The following is a 15,831-nucleotide window of genomic DNA, read 5'->3' as shown; positions in this document are numbered from 1 at the left end:
CCACTCTATCTTTCTTTCTCATCTCTCCCTCCGCCCCTTTCGTTCACAACCCTTCCGATTACTCACCAGTCTAAGTGCGGCTTTTACTCGTCGTTGTTTGTGTAGCCTGGCATTGAACGACGTCAGACGTGCTCGTCTTGCCGCCTTCGTCAATGGACCTTGTCGGCTATACCTGGAAACGTGATAAAAAAATATTTTAAATTAATTAACGATTCTACCTTACAACGTTAAAAAGCCATTTTAATACGTCTAAATACTTTTACTCTGTGGATAGGTTAATGACATTTCCAATATGTCATAAAGTCAGACTCTTAAGACCTTTAAAAGGTTTATAGTACACGACCTTTTGATGAAATGGAAGGGGGAGGGGGAGGAGTGATTTTAATATAGGTGTATTAATTAGCAGGTCTGATAACCGAACGCAAATATGGGCTTGTTTTATCAAAGTTGGATAATCTTTTTGTTGGTTTCAGAGCATTCCCAAGACCATAATTATTTCGGTAATCAGACCTGCAAATAAATACACATTGATTTTAATCCATCGATATACAACGTAAATACTTTCTGGCAATAGGATTCAATAGTCGTAACGTCATTTCCTTCCTTATGACGCATGGTAACTTAGCAACACTGGCTCTAAACTATCGGAACAATGGCGGCCGCCCGTATGAATATTTCTCCGGCGAGCATAAAAGCGTATCCATAGGGAAAACACCATAAATTTGATCATGTTTTAACTTTTACACATTCTGGTCACAAGACATATGAAAAGTTCTAGCCAGCTTTAAGAATGAAAAGTAATTAATGATTTTCTTTGTTTAGAACCAAGATGGCCGCCGTTGCCGGGCTGCGTGACATCAGACTACTGAATCCAATTATAAAAAAAAGATTTGTTAATTTTACACGATCTTTTGTCAGACGAATAATTAATTTAACGAATAATTTTCAAGATTAATATGGCTTCTACATTGTCAAAATGTTTAAATTCCGAGACTTTAAAAAGCTATGTAGTTCAAGACCTTTGGACAAGATGGGGCTGATCTAATCCATCGACATACAAAGTAGACCCTTTCTGGCCATAATGAAGAAAATGTGATTTGTCATTTTACGGAATCTTTCCTCACGCGAAAATTTTTTTAAAAGAAATTCCATTTGCACTTAATGCCTTTAAAGTCAATACTCACAGAGAAAAACTAACCAGGGTCGTTAATGGTGTTGCAGAATCGTTTACTTCATTGGTTGGGTTAGTTTGTAAAATAAAGGGGAGATCATTCACAAAACGTAATAACGTACAGTGGGTAATTTGGACAGTTTAGGCATTGGTACACTAGACATTCAATGTGAAGAAGTACACTGACGGGAAGTTTTAGTGAAAGTAATGATGCCAATACTAAATGAAGAACAAATATGGATGGTGTTATGCCAGAAACTGGAACCGGGGTGATTTATGTTGCATAGCGCTTGAGTGTACAAGTAAACACCATAACAAGACTTGACCTCGTATAAACATCGCCTAAACGTAATCAATTTACCCACGATCCAGCCGACAAGTATTAAAAATTGGATTTACAGTTACAGTTTAATGCATTATTTGAGGCATGAATTTCCTATGCCGGAAATACTGTATGAAGCAATCGTGGTTGCGTCAGACCTCGGGGTAATCGATATGCGGATTATAAAGCAGTAATTTAGGATCGCAAGAACAAGGTTTTCATCGTATTTGACAGCATTGTTTTAATGGGGCGCTGAGCAAGTCACCTCGCCCTAGATCAGTTTGAAGCGCTGAACTGCGGCGGGCGCCTGGGTTCTTCCAGTCTTCCCATGGAATAGATCCTAGAGATAAATTTTCTCCATGGGATGAATAAAGGGAATTATATTTTATTTTTTTTTAGGGTGTATATAAAGTCTTTCCCTGATTCCAAAGACTAATTATTCTAAAACCGTTATAGATATTTAAATTTGGCCATCGCCATAGTCTAAGGAAGAGTCATACATTTATGCTCATGAGTCATCAACCCACATTACATCATCAAATTAAGCAGAATCAGCCTGAACCTAGAAGACGATCATTTTTCTCTCCTTCTATTTCGCAATGGAAAAAATGTGACACAAATTTTTTTTGTGAAATGTGATTCCGTGAAAAAAAAATCGTCAAAGTTAGATCAATAACCTTTCATAGTCTAGTTTGGCAGAGCATTACAGGAAAACATGTTTTTAAGAAAATAGATTAATCTTATTTTGCTGAGACACATAACGTGAGCTTGATCACAGTCCCGTCAACCAAGTGATTGTTGTCGCACGATTGCTATTCCGAAATAGAAATGAAAAATGAGAAAAATAAGGTCTAAAGTTTATTTTAATTTTTTGGAAAATTGGGTATACATTGTGGGTCAATGGCTAATGGGCATAAATCTATGGTTTTTCCTTAGAAATTGGTGAAAATCAGATGTAAATATCTATCACGGTTTTAGAGTAAGTCTTTGATATCAGGGAAAGACCTGATCGACTTTGTATTTTGCATAGGTGGTTATTAAACCAATAAGATAAAGGGGTTCAGAAGGAATATTTGAGTTATATGATATATTTGAAATTGATTATGTCCGAATGAAATGAATCATTTGCTTGGAAAAGAAATTTTTGAGCCACAGATATTAAACAGTTGGCTTAATTATACAAGAAGAATTGAACAACACTCTTCAAATGTCGAACAAAACGTGTTCTGCCATAGCTTGAATGAGAGCAGGAATCGGGATGCGATGGCTAACACACATACACCGAAATAACAATTTATTTTAAAGAAAGTAGCCGTTTATTGTGATTGGGTTATTGGTTTTTATTTTCTTTTGTAAATAATCTTATAATTCAAGAATATATTATCGTCCTATTCTTTACATACATTTTACACCGCTGAAACAATCTTAAGTACAGATGTTTTTTCACTTGAGTGCAAATTATATTTTAGCAGTATATATTTGATGTTATCCACAACTACTGTTTAGCAGTTTTTGATCATATAAACTCCAAAAGAATCAGTGTATAATGTTTAAGATGTCATCCCATAGGAACATGTAAAGGGTACTGAGGAAGTAAGAGAGGTCTGTTGTTTGCAAAAAATAGTTCAAGAGGTGTTGAATAAATTTAACAAATCATTATTCGCAGAAAATATCTTAAATAATCTCTAAATTGTGTGTGTTGTGTGTTTGTGTGTGTGTGTGTGTTTGTGTGTAATTATATTCATTTAAATAATGTGTTTTGATTGCGAGTGAAACCAATTGAATTTTTTTTTTCTTTTTCATTCACGCAGTATATAATGGTGATTTTTAAAGAAATTGAAGTCATTGAAGGTGAAAGTAATTAATAAAATAAAGGTGTCAAACACACGTATAAGAATAATTATATTCCCAATGAAAATTATTGTATGAGTGATAATTGGACCGATAATTAGAGTGCTAATTTGAAAATAAAACATACGATGAAACCTTTGCAATTCATAATATTAATGATTACTGTTTGGTAGAATAAAATGATTTTGAAGCTTAAATTAACAGCTGGATTGAAATCAACAATTTCATATTCATTATCATCAAAACGTTTTTTTAAATGTCTGCAAATAATAAAATTGTGATTACCTACCTTAACGTATTCAGAATGTCGTCGCTGCTGTTATAACTTGTGGTGTCATCATAGTATTGAGGCTTGATGTGTCTTAGAGCTCGATGGCGCGGCCCTCGCAGTTCCTGTACATCATCGTCATCTTCCTCGTCATAGCCGTCGTCGTCTTTATTCAAGTCGTCGCCACTAGAATCAGACTTATCTGTCAAATGCTGGACCCGACGAGCGTCCAAGAGTCTTTCCGCACGATTAAGAATATTTGCTCGTGTCGCCCTTTTTTCGACGACGTTCTCAACGCTCACGTCTACTTTATAACCCGGTCCTAATACTTTAAAAGCTGGACTCGGGCTCGGAGTTCCAATTGCGTTGTGTATTTTGATGGTGGGGGAAGGATTTAAATATCTTTGGCCTGCGAATCTTTGGTTATTTTTGGAAGGAGATTTTGAACCTAGTAAGTTTCTATTATAATTACCTAATTTTGTTTTGTCTATTTTATCTTTCGAAATTTCACGCTCAATGTCAATACTAATTTCTTGGTCGTTGCCAAAGGGATCGGGATCAACTGTTCTATAAGTATCCATGGAACTACCTAGGTTTTCTCTATAAGAATCTAATGGGATTGTGGTGTCTTCCATAATGGAAGTGAGTTGGGAAGGTATGTGCGTATATCTATCAAAATCAATACCATGTTTTTGATTGTGATCTGAAACACCATCGCTATTTTGGCCCGCTCGTGAGTAAGGTTCGTTTAGCATGTGCTGATTATCTTTTTGTTGCCTCATATAGAGTTCGTTTTGTAAGTGGAGTTTTTGTTGTAGCAGTTCTTGGTATGACAGTAGATTTTGTTGTCGTAGACGACGTGGTGATACCGGTAGCTCAAGAGGAGTAATGCTGGCCTGGTTCCGATTGTCCTCCTCTTCATTTTCGCTGGGCTGGGAAAGAAGTACATCAGGATTTTTTGTAATATCCGGATAGCCAAAGGCAGTGGGGTCAATATTATTCACAGCAAACGTATTGTTGTCCCTTTCTCTTGGATCATTTTGGTATTGATCTGTGTCAACATTGTTTGAAATATCTCCCTGATGAATATCCATGTTTGAATTATCATTTTGAGACTTTTTAGATTGTGGTCTATATTCTTGTTTGAACATATCTCGTTCAACAGCTCTTGGACTGATAGGATACACGTCACTCTTAAAATTGGAAAGAGATCCAATATGATTTGAATTTTGGAGTTTAGATTTATCCTTCATATTGTCCTTTACCTCCTCCACGTCATTATCACTTTCATCAAGTACAATAATTTTTGGTCCGTTTTGGCCATTTCCATCAAGCATGGACATCCCTAATGGCCCAGCTTTTGAAGATACGTAGTCAGGATTTGCGTAAACGTCACCCGAATGTGCATACACATCAATGGAAGTTGCGTCAGTGTTGTTGGATATCTTGGATACCGTGTTGGTCATAGTGCTAGGCAATGTACTTAGGTGCTGGGAAGATGATGAAAAATATGTTTTATTGTCATGGTTGATTGTGGATGTTGGAGGCTGTTGATAGTTGGTATTATCATTATTTGTATAACCAGAAACGTTTTGTAGGGTACTTGGTATGCTTTGTGGGTGAATGTTGTTGGAGGAGTTGTTACTGTTTCCTTGTATCACAGGATTGACGGGAATTGCAGTTTGAGGATGTTGCAAAGGGACGTTTCCAACGGCAGAGTAACCTTGAAGTTGAGTAGGATCATTTAAATTTTGGAATTGTTGTTGTTGTTGCAATTGGTGTTGTTGTTGCTGAAGTTGTTGTTGTTGCTGTTGTTGTAGTTGTATCAACTGTTGTTGATACTGTTGTTGTAGCTGTTGCTGCTGCTGTTGTTGAAGCTGAAACTGATAGTATGGATCGTATGTTTGTGGTCTCTGGTTGTTGGGTTCATTGTGCCGTTGATAGAGAGGTTGTGACGGATGCTGGTGTTGAGGGAGTTGTTGTGATTGGGGATGTTGTAGCTGTAGAGGTTCTTGAGTTTGTGAAAGGTGCTGGTTAGTATTTAGTTGAGATTGTGTGATATGTTGATACTGCTGCTGTAAGATTTTCTCGTGTTGATTTGCATGAGCAGTGTTGTTGGGATTTTGTTGTTGTTGACGTTGTTGGTGATTGTAATCCTGTGGCTGAAATGCCACAATTCCCGAGTGTTTAGCTTGGGGTTGTTGTTGTTGCTGTTGAGATGACAAATACTGTGGTGGCGGTGGTTGCAGCGATGATTCATTCGTTCCATTAATATGAATCGCATCTCCCGCTACCTGAAGTTGTAATTGTTGTTGCGTTTCTCTTCTTCTTCTTCTGTCATTTTCTTGTGCTTGGGCCTGTGGTTGAAAAGAAAACAAGATTGATGGAACAATATAGGAAGAACGATATATAAATTTCAGTCAATATAAGTCAAAATAATACATATCAATTAGATAATTTATCAGGAAAATGTACATACCTCACTTCCCCCCTGCCCCCAACACACACAAGCATAAAAAGTCCAAAAGAACCATACACGTAAACTTTTCTTTCTTTGCTACTGAATGCGGCCAGGATTAAGCAAATTCAAGAACGTGGGTAGAAAACAACAAGGAAATGAAAAGCAGACAAAAGAGGACCATAAGAGGCTAATAGACACCATCCTTTCATTGTGGACTTTCACGTTAAAATATTAATTAGATACACTAGAATTTTATTTCCACAAAAGGTAGTTATCATTGCAATTATTCAAACATTACGAAATTAAAATAGAGACTTATCGTATTCATATCGAGTTTTCAAAAGCAATTGGAAACTTTGAGGACCCCCCACCCCCACACAATCACACACTGACCAGAGAACGACGCAATATTCTTATCTAATGAACTTTGATTTTTTAATAAGTGACAATTTTACAATCAAATGTGAACAATGCGGTTATCATTTCCATTATATCAATTATAGTAAAAAACCCCAATTGAGCTCTTGCTGTTATATTTCAGCAATCTGATCAAAACGAGATTTTTGCTTGGTTGTACTTTGTCGAAATGAGCAATGTTTTCATATCACCTGAGAAAATTCATGACAAATAAGTAGACTAAATGAGTTGGTGTTGTATTTAATCAGATAAATCATTTGATATATTCATTAATTATATAATTTTTTAAAAGCTTGATTGTATTAAAATTCGTATCAGCTAATTAGAAACACATTTCATGCCTCAAGAGTACGATAATATTACTTTTTTACTTAAATATTTCCCAGTTTATATAAATGAATATGAATTGAAGTCGATTTTCCCAGAAACCATCAAGCACATCTCCTAACTGACAAAAAGACATGCATATCGAATGACGATTCTCCCACCAGGATCAAACACCCACCTCAATTTTTTCTACCCATCTTCAACTACACTAGGTAATCGTCCACCACTGATGCAACAGAATCCTTTGTTATCACTGTGTATTTGTGCGGCTATGTCGTCTAATGGTATGACAATCACTTTCGGATCGGAAGGTCTTTGGAAAATGCTCTTTACTCACATTCTTTCACCGTACTCTGGTGTAAAATGAGTACCTGGCCATTAACAGCTTTGTCTCTATCCGAAAAAAATTGTAATATCGCCTAACAGGCGTCATGGTTCGTCCTACATGTTAAGTGGTGCTGCTGTCCTTTTTAAAGCGCGTTGTGCATGTTATGTGGATATTGTGCGGTATAAAAACTCAATTTTTTATTTTTTAAATTTTGTCCAAAAACTTCTCGAGTATTCTAGTTCATTTTATGACACCTTCAATGATCTCTCGTCAATTTCTATTTCTCCCCTCTAATTCTAGTTTGGTCTTCAAACTTGAGTTTTCTACATAAAGAAGAAGAAGAAGAAGAAGAAGAAGAAGAAGAAGAAGAAGAAGAAGAAGAAGAAGAAGAAGAGGAAATACAAAGTTTACAGAAATAATTTGGAAATGTCACGGAGCAAAAACACAAATTATCAAAGAAACTTGATGCAAATTATATCTTTTAAGCTCTCGGTGATCTAGACGGAAACTATCAAAAAGTCGAATGTTTGTGGGGGTGGTTATTCCTTCAGGTATAAAATCTACAATATAAGTTTTTACAAGCTAGCTGATCACCCCGGGCACCCATCTAATCCGTAGTCAATTCAATATATATTATCGTGCACAGGATTTTCTGCATGAGTCAGTGAATGACTAGATGTCAACACGTTGGCAAAGAGAGATCTTGATTCGTATGTATTTCATGAACATTTTTCTTTCAATTATTATAGAAGCGTGATGGATTAACTGTGAAAATTCAAAGTTAAACTGTAAAAGGTATATCTAGACACCTTTGTGTTTAACTTACAAATTGCACCGACGAACTCCGACTTAAAATCTCCTTTATTTCCTTGTCTCCATTTTGACTTTTTTCTTCTGTTGATCCTGGTTGGTAGATTTTGTCTGCAGCCTTTAATGCGCCTGGTCTTTTAGATTTATAAGATTTTAAAAAGGTAGCAAGTTTGCTACCGCTTCTTGGATGCTTTTCTTGATTGTGTGTTTCGCTTAAGCAAGGCTCATTTTGTGTCGATATTTCACGTGATTTAAAGCGTTCACCACAGCGACTTGATTTGTAAGATTTGAGATAGGCAGCTGGCATTCTTGGAAACTGTATCTTCATGAATTACGACATGTTCCTCTTATTACTGAAGAACAATAAACTAACAGTATGATAGGAAGTTCTAACTGAGATGGCTGCGAATTTAAAGTAATTCCTATGATGATTGTAAATATGAAGTAAAATTAAGTGTGTATATATATATATATATATATATATATATATATATATATATATATATATATATATATTTATATATATGTATATATATATATATATATATTAATATATATATATATATATATTAATATATATATATATATATATATATATATATATATATAGAATCGTGTTTGATACAAATATGGTACGAAAAGTGCTCGACATGTAGTAATGGAGCGAATTATTATTTAAAATATTTACCACAATGTTTGGGGCAGTCTACATCAATGTTTCAGGCTTAATTTGCCATCTTCAGGACTGAGTTGTTCTGTTGACTGTTGTTGTTTCTTGAAGTGGTTCCGGTTTGAAGTTAATTAAGAGGAATTTGCGCCGATGGGGACACTTTCCGTAGATCTCACTTTTCATGTTGAGTGTGGCTTCATGAGGTTGTTTGATTATAGTATATTTTTCTTCCAGGCATAAGCTACATTGTTTTGATGTTGGTGTGTATCCTGTTGCTTTAGATAAAATTTTCCATGAAATGTTGTGGTCTATTTTGTTGTCTTTTAATTTCCAAATATGTTCGCTGAGTTTTGTGGATGTTTTTTTGTTAGTGTTTCTAAATGTAGAGGTGTGGAGGTTGTATCTTGTTTTGAAATTATTTTCTGTTAGTCCTACATATTTGTCTCTTTATGTCCATTAGTGTTGTAGGTAAAAAATTAATATGTAGGACTAACAGAAAATAATTTCAAAACAAGATACAACCTCCTCACCTCTACATTTAGAAACACTAACAAAAAAACATCCACAAAACTCAGCGAACATATTTGGAAATTAAAAGACAACAAAATAGACCACAACATTTCATGGAAAATTTTATCTAAAGCAACAGGATACACACCAACATCAAAACAATGTAGCTTATGCCTGGAAGAAAAATATACTATAATCAAACAACCTCATGAAGCCACACTCAACATGAAAAGTGAGATCTACGGAAAGTGTCCCCATCGGCGCAAATTCCTCTTAATTAACTTCAAACCGGAACCACTTCAAGAAACAACAACAGTCAACAAAACAACTCAGTCCTGAAGATGACAAATTAAGCCTGAAACATTGATGTAGACTGCCCCAAACATTGTGGTAAATATTTTAAATAATATATATATATATATATATATATATATATATATATATATATATATATATATAATAGAAATTAGTGATAAGGCACTTTTTAGATCTTTATCTATCACCAGTTAAATTGTTCTAACTTCTGTGGTGTAATAGTAGCACATCTGACCGGTAATCAGGTGATCTGAAGTTCAATTCCCCAGTCCAGGAAGACTGATTTTTTGGGATGTTATTATTTCTTGTATTTTTCTTTCTTGCTATATCTGGCACAGTACCATACACACCGTTTCAGATCTTTATGAGTGTATATGTGATTAGGTATATATATATATATATATATATATATATATATATATATATATATATATATATATATATATGTGTGTGTGTGTGTCGGTATGTGCGTGTGTGTGTGTGTGTGTGTGTGTGTGATCTGCCGTATCAATATTGTATTACATTGAGTTAAACTAGCTGCTGAAAATTAAATATTAAAGCCTAACTTAAATTTCACTCATTTTTTGTTCATGAAATTAGGGGTGTAATGTCAGAATCTATAGCAAGAAACCTCATTAATATGTCGCCTTTAACCATTCTGGCGTTAAATTCAGCATTCGATATGGAGTTCTCCTGAAATAAAAACCAGTGTGACGTGGTAGTTTGTTTTGTTTTAGGTTTTTTTTGTTTGTTTTTTTTTTAATCTATGAGGTAATTTTAACAAGCTATACTTTACATGCCGAAAATATTAATTTAATTTATATTGTCCATCTACATTATCAGCATTATCATAATCATCGTTATTATTGTTGTTGTTATTAACCTACAACATTAATGGACAGAAACAGACAAGAAAGAGAGAGTGAGAGAGAGAGAGAGGATGAAAGAAAGAAAGAGAGATATAGAGAGAGAACGACACAGAGAGAGAAAGAAAGAGAAGAGATAGAGATAGAGAGCGACAGAGAGAGAGAGAAAGAAAGAAAGAGAGAGGGGGAAGAGAGGGAGAAAGAGAGATGGAGAGGCGGGGGGGGGGGGGAGAGGGAGAAGAGAGGGGGTGGAGAGAAAGAAAGAGGGAGATAAAGAGAGTGAAAGAAAGAGAGAGCGCGACATAGAGAGAGAGAGAGAAAGAAAGAAAAGAGAGAGAGAGAGAGAGAAAGACAGAAAGAAAGAAAGAAAAGATAGAGAGAGAGAGACAGAGAAAGAAAGAAAGAAAAACAAGAGAGAGAGGGGGGAGCGACAGAAAGAGAAATAAAGAAAGAATAGAGAGTGAGACAGAGAGAGAGAGAGAGAGAGAGGGAGAGGGAGAGAAAGAGAGAAAGAGAGAAAGAGAGATATGTCAAATCAAAATCATTGAATAATGGAGTGATATCGATGTCTTCTCTTTAGTTGTATCGATTGCAACAAATGAATAATCGTGATTGGAAATTCATATCGATCAAATGTAAACAATAAAACCGAAACCTCAAATATTAGTCATGTTCAAGAATCAATCCATCCGTTGAAAATAAGTCCAAATATAAATAAAACAACATTAAAATTCGAGGGTTTTTTTTTTATTTTACGAAGCAATAGGAGAAAATTTGGTAACCCCTTTCCTACATTAATGAACAAATCGTGTGGCAATTTATTTATATTATTACCAGACTATCAAAATGATGTTTCGTTTTCAATATCGTTTAGAAATTCGAACAGGATAAATATTGTATCTAATCTTGAGTTGTTTGTCTAGTCATCAAATTCAAATAATATGGCGGTTTGTTTTGTTTTGTTTCATATGTGGGACACGTTTACATTTTATATTTTCTTTTCAAAATAAAGCAGCCAGAATAACACCCCTCACTAAATCAAACAAACATATTACACCAATTCTAATATCCCTCCACTGGCTGCCAGTAAAGTTTCGAACTGATTTCAATATTCTTTGTTATGCATATAAATCCATGAAATGTCTCCTCCTTACACCCAAGACCTAACTTCTCCCTAAAAACCAGTGCAAGATTTTAGAACTAACTGTTGACTCGTTCTTGCTTAACGTAAGAAAATTTTCAAAAAAAAATTAACAGTAGATCTTTCTGTATCAGTACCCCTCGGTTATGGAATAGCATAAGTTTTAAAACTAGATCCAACCCTTCATTTGAATTTTTTTAAAAGAAACTGAAAACAAAACTTTTCCCCCGTGCCTTTTAGTCCGTTGTATATTTGATTTGTGCATCAACTTTTGACTGTAACTGGGCAAGGAAGGGGCAATCATATACGATAACAATCAAAAAAGGTGTCGAGGTCAGTTGATTTTTTATTGTGCTCTTCTTTCTGCTTTGTCTAACACAGTTTCATATAGGCTACCTACACCTATTTAAAATTTTTATCAAATTGAGATTTGTTTCTATATAGAGAAAAGTTGTCACATCCCAGGATCATCCAGAATATATTATAAACTTCACTCATTGTATGGAATTCGTTTTTTTCAATCCACTGAATTACATAATCCAATCTCACAATTAATTTCCAGACATAGAAACCGTAGTGCACAGCATCTGGATTATATCAACACATTTGTCACTTTCTTTTTATTTATTTATTTATGTATTTTAAGAGCCAGCTTTTTGTAGAAAGTCGAATGTATTCTGCGCCCTGAGTTTTAAAATGCGTTTCTTGTCGTCCAGCCAAACACAAGCACGAAAAGAAGATGGGACAGGAGCGAGACTTGCCTCACTCCCCGGCACAATTAGACTATTAAGCAATTCAGAAAGCTAAGGAGAAAAGCACTGCCTCCCTTCAGATAAATTCAATGCCTTTATGCCAAATTTAATATCCACTATTTTGACTCATATGCGATATTGGTTAGTACTATGTTCACATTTTGGTATGCTATAAATAATAGGCTATCTAACAACAGATCACAAATCCTGCAATTTATACATTTGTGTTAGGCCCAAATCTCCTAAATGTTTTGACACTCCAGTGTGATTTCGATAAGACAGTGATTCTGTCATCATTACACAAGTTACCAAGACAGCACAATAAGAGATTTGTGTTAATTCTATCTATTCCGGTGCCGTCTTGTGGAATGATAAGTTGCCATACAATCACAAAAAGACTTTTTTTTTAATCCAGGCCAATAACATTTACTTGATAAATCAAAATGAGGCTGGATTTAACAAAGAGTCTAGAACTTGAGCAGTACTGGGTTTGAAATGGGGCAGCGTTGCTCAGTGGTACTGTCTTTGCTTCGTACCCGAAATGTGCCAAGTTCGATTACTCGCTGCGCTGTCTGGCCTTGAGCAAGTCACCTCGCCCAAGCTCAATTTGCGTCGCTGCACCGCGGCTGAAGCCTGGGTTATTCCAGTCTTCCCTTGGAATAGACCCTAGAGACAAGTTACTCCTTTGGGATGGATAAAGGGAATTTTATTTTAAACTTTGAGATCGAGGTTGTGTGATCTTAAACTAATAATGTTTGAAGTCAAAGTTTGCTAGCTAAAATGAAAATAGTTGTTTTGTCGTCAGTTTACAGAGATATATCTACCTATTTTGCTAAGACTGTTTATATACCGGACTGGCCATCAGACATATAGCAGCAGGAGTTAGAAGAGCTATTGGTATAAGTATAAGGATAGTGTTATTTGTTTCAGTAAATATCGTATCCACTCTCACTTAATTACCAAATATTCTGATCATTGCAGGCATCCACTCTTAGCATTGAGATCAGATGATGCATTTGGCAAAAACATCGGTAATGATGATGATGATGATGATGGTGATGATGATGATGATGATGATGATGATGATGATGATGATGATGATAATAATAATTATTAATAATAATAATAATAATAATAGTATATTATTATTATTATCATCATCATCATCATCATCATCATCGCCATCATCATCATCATCATCATCATCATCATATTAATATTATTATTATTATTATTATTATTATTATTATTATTATTATTATTATTATTATTATTATATTATTTTATTATTATTATTAATTATTATATTATTATTATTATTATTAATATTATTATATATCATCATCATCATCATCATCATCATTATCATCACCATCATCATCATCATCATCATCATCATCATCATCATCATGATTTTCACCCGTGACAAACCCGGCTGCGACCTTTGGGCACCGAAACAATCACTACCATTTGAGTTTCTCTGTTTAATATGATTTTGAATACTGGTAGCACTCTTGAGGTACATCTGCACCTCCTACGCAATTCATACATGTTCTCTAACCAGTCTTCATCAATCGAGCTTTATCTTTGGAAGAAATCAGTATGTAAAGTGGAGCCGTGCGCCAATATCCCGTAACAATAATGGTTGTTTGATTGGTATCATTAATGGCAGGAGGCCAAGATTTCACTTCAACATAATACACTGTAATATGTTATTAATTGTGCACTTAGTGCATGTATGACTCATACCAAGTGTTTGTGGCTGTTGTCTAACAGAATTCAAACGTTTTGGATTGTTATCGACAAATATCATGTCACTACATTTCGCAAATAAATAGAACTTTCGTTTTCCTTTGTTGTCTTTCTTCCTGTTCGAACCGGATTCATGCAGCCGAATTCATTGAACTGTGAACTTTTTAAAGATTCTTTTCATAGAATTTGTTTGGGGAGGTATGTTAACAACTTGAAATCGACCAAAACAGTTACGAGTTTTCTCCTAATCTCAGCGATTGATTTTGTCTCAAACAATGTTTGGTCTTAGGGTTTGTATGTTTTGTTTTTTGTTTGTTTATTTGTTTGAGAGTTTTTAGGGGGTTTCGGATTTATGTTATTCTTTTGTTGTTGTTGTTGTTGTTGTTTTGTTGGTTTTTTGGGCTTTTTGTTGTTGTATTTTGGTTTGTTTGCTAAAAGAAATCGATTCTATCCTCAGTACTTGACGGGAGTCCTTTTTTATTTATCAATTTGTAAGTGTATCTACAAGTCTAAATATAATTCGTCACAGTCAAAAAGTCCAAGACCTGTCGTGTCTTTTAATAGTTTCCCAAAGGAAAGAAAGCAAATCCATAAAGAGGGGAATATACATATCGCTAAAGTTGCAGTGCAATACTAGAATCAGTTGATCATTCGATTCCCCTTAGGATGAATAATATACAAAAGGATTTTCCCCAACATTTTATGGTAGGAGTTTTTATAAAGACCTCGGCTCAGGGTTCTCGTCTCTGTACACTCGATGGACAAGCGTATTTCTCTCCTCTTTTTAAGAATGTCTAGTGATTTTAGTGAGGGCGACCTGTAGATATATGCAGGTCTGTCATCCGAACCCACTTATGGGCCTAGTCTAACATTGTTGTAATGGACAATATTTTGCGTCAATTTTGTTGTTGTTGAGATTTCCAATACAATAAATTGGGCTATCAGACCTGCAAAAAAAAGTGCATGTCGAGTGAGGGGCATTAGCTGACGATACGTTCATAACTCGGGCCTCAGTGTTTTGTCTTTGGGTAAAGCAATTTACACAAATTATAACAATCAGCTCGTGTATGAACGAGTGCCCGATTATTAAGGATATGGTAAGAGTGTTGAAGCAAAAGAAAATATCCCATTGTGAGATTTATATGGCGTATAATATAAATTTAATTTCATATGACCTGTTGGGAGAATAAATATAGAGTAAGATTACCGACATAAACAATGCAAGGGCATGTGCAATTAAACAAACAATACACCATGTTTAATTGCGCATGCCCTTTTTTGTTGTTGTTGTAAAAACGAGTTATCACTACAAGACAGTCTCCACAACGAGAACTTTGGTTCCAATACGTGGACACACACTATGCCAGAACACAGAAATCGAATCGTGTTAAGAGATTAGAATAGTTTAATCAAACAAGGGGATCGGTCAGAGACAAGTGGACAAGGGGATTCACACATAAATCCCAATCAAACTGGACATAATACGATACGGAACGGATACACACGTATAAACATGAATATCATGAATATACACACGTACAAAGGTGGCTGTAATCCGGTGTTTATTAATTCAACTATAACTCATGTGTTTAGAGTGACCGTAATGATATTATGCCCGGAACTAACTATATTCCTTGAAACTCTCATTATTTCTCACAATGCTCCCATCTTCTCCACGATGCACCCCCCCCCCACCCCCCTGTCTCTCTTTCTCTCTCTCTCTCTCTCTCTCTCTCTCTCTCTCTATATATATATATATATATATATATATATATATATATATATCTTTCTATCTATCTCTTTCTTTCTTTCTCTCTGACTCTCTCTCTCTCTCTCTCTCTCTCTCTCTCTCTCTCTCTCTCTCTCTGTG

At 35.1% G+C, this 15,831-nt stretch overlaps 1 protein-coding gene across 6 annotated transcripts in view; it reads right to left on the bottom strand.

Annotated features, from left to right (window-relative positions):
• LOC144970356 (echinoderm microtubule-associated protein-like CG42247) overlaps positions 1–15,831 on the bottom strand; it is a 137,215-nt gene that overhangs the window by 68,440 nt on the left and 52,944 nt on the right. For all 6 annotated transcript variants that reach the window (XM_078909908.1, XM_078909907.1, XM_078909912.1 and 3 more), the window contains 2 exons: positions 3,634–5,969; positions 67–172 (listed from right to left, as the gene is read on the bottom strand). In XM_078909908.1, coding sequence (XP_078766034.1) covers positions 67–172; positions 3,634–5,969 — 2,442 coding nt within the window. The remainder of the gene's footprint in view (positions 1–66; positions 173–3,633; positions 5,970–15,831) is intronic.

Source organism: Berghia stephanieae, chromosome 4, assembly GCF_034508935.2.
Source record: "Berghia stephanieae isolate SIO BIC M18660-M18661 chromosome 4, UCSD_Bste_1.3, whole genome shotgun sequence".
Taxonomy (NCBI): Eukaryota; Metazoa; Mollusca; class Gastropoda; order Nudibranchia; family Aeolidiidae; genus Berghia; species Berghia stephanieae.
This window is presented reverse-complemented; position numbering and strand designations above follow the sequence as displayed.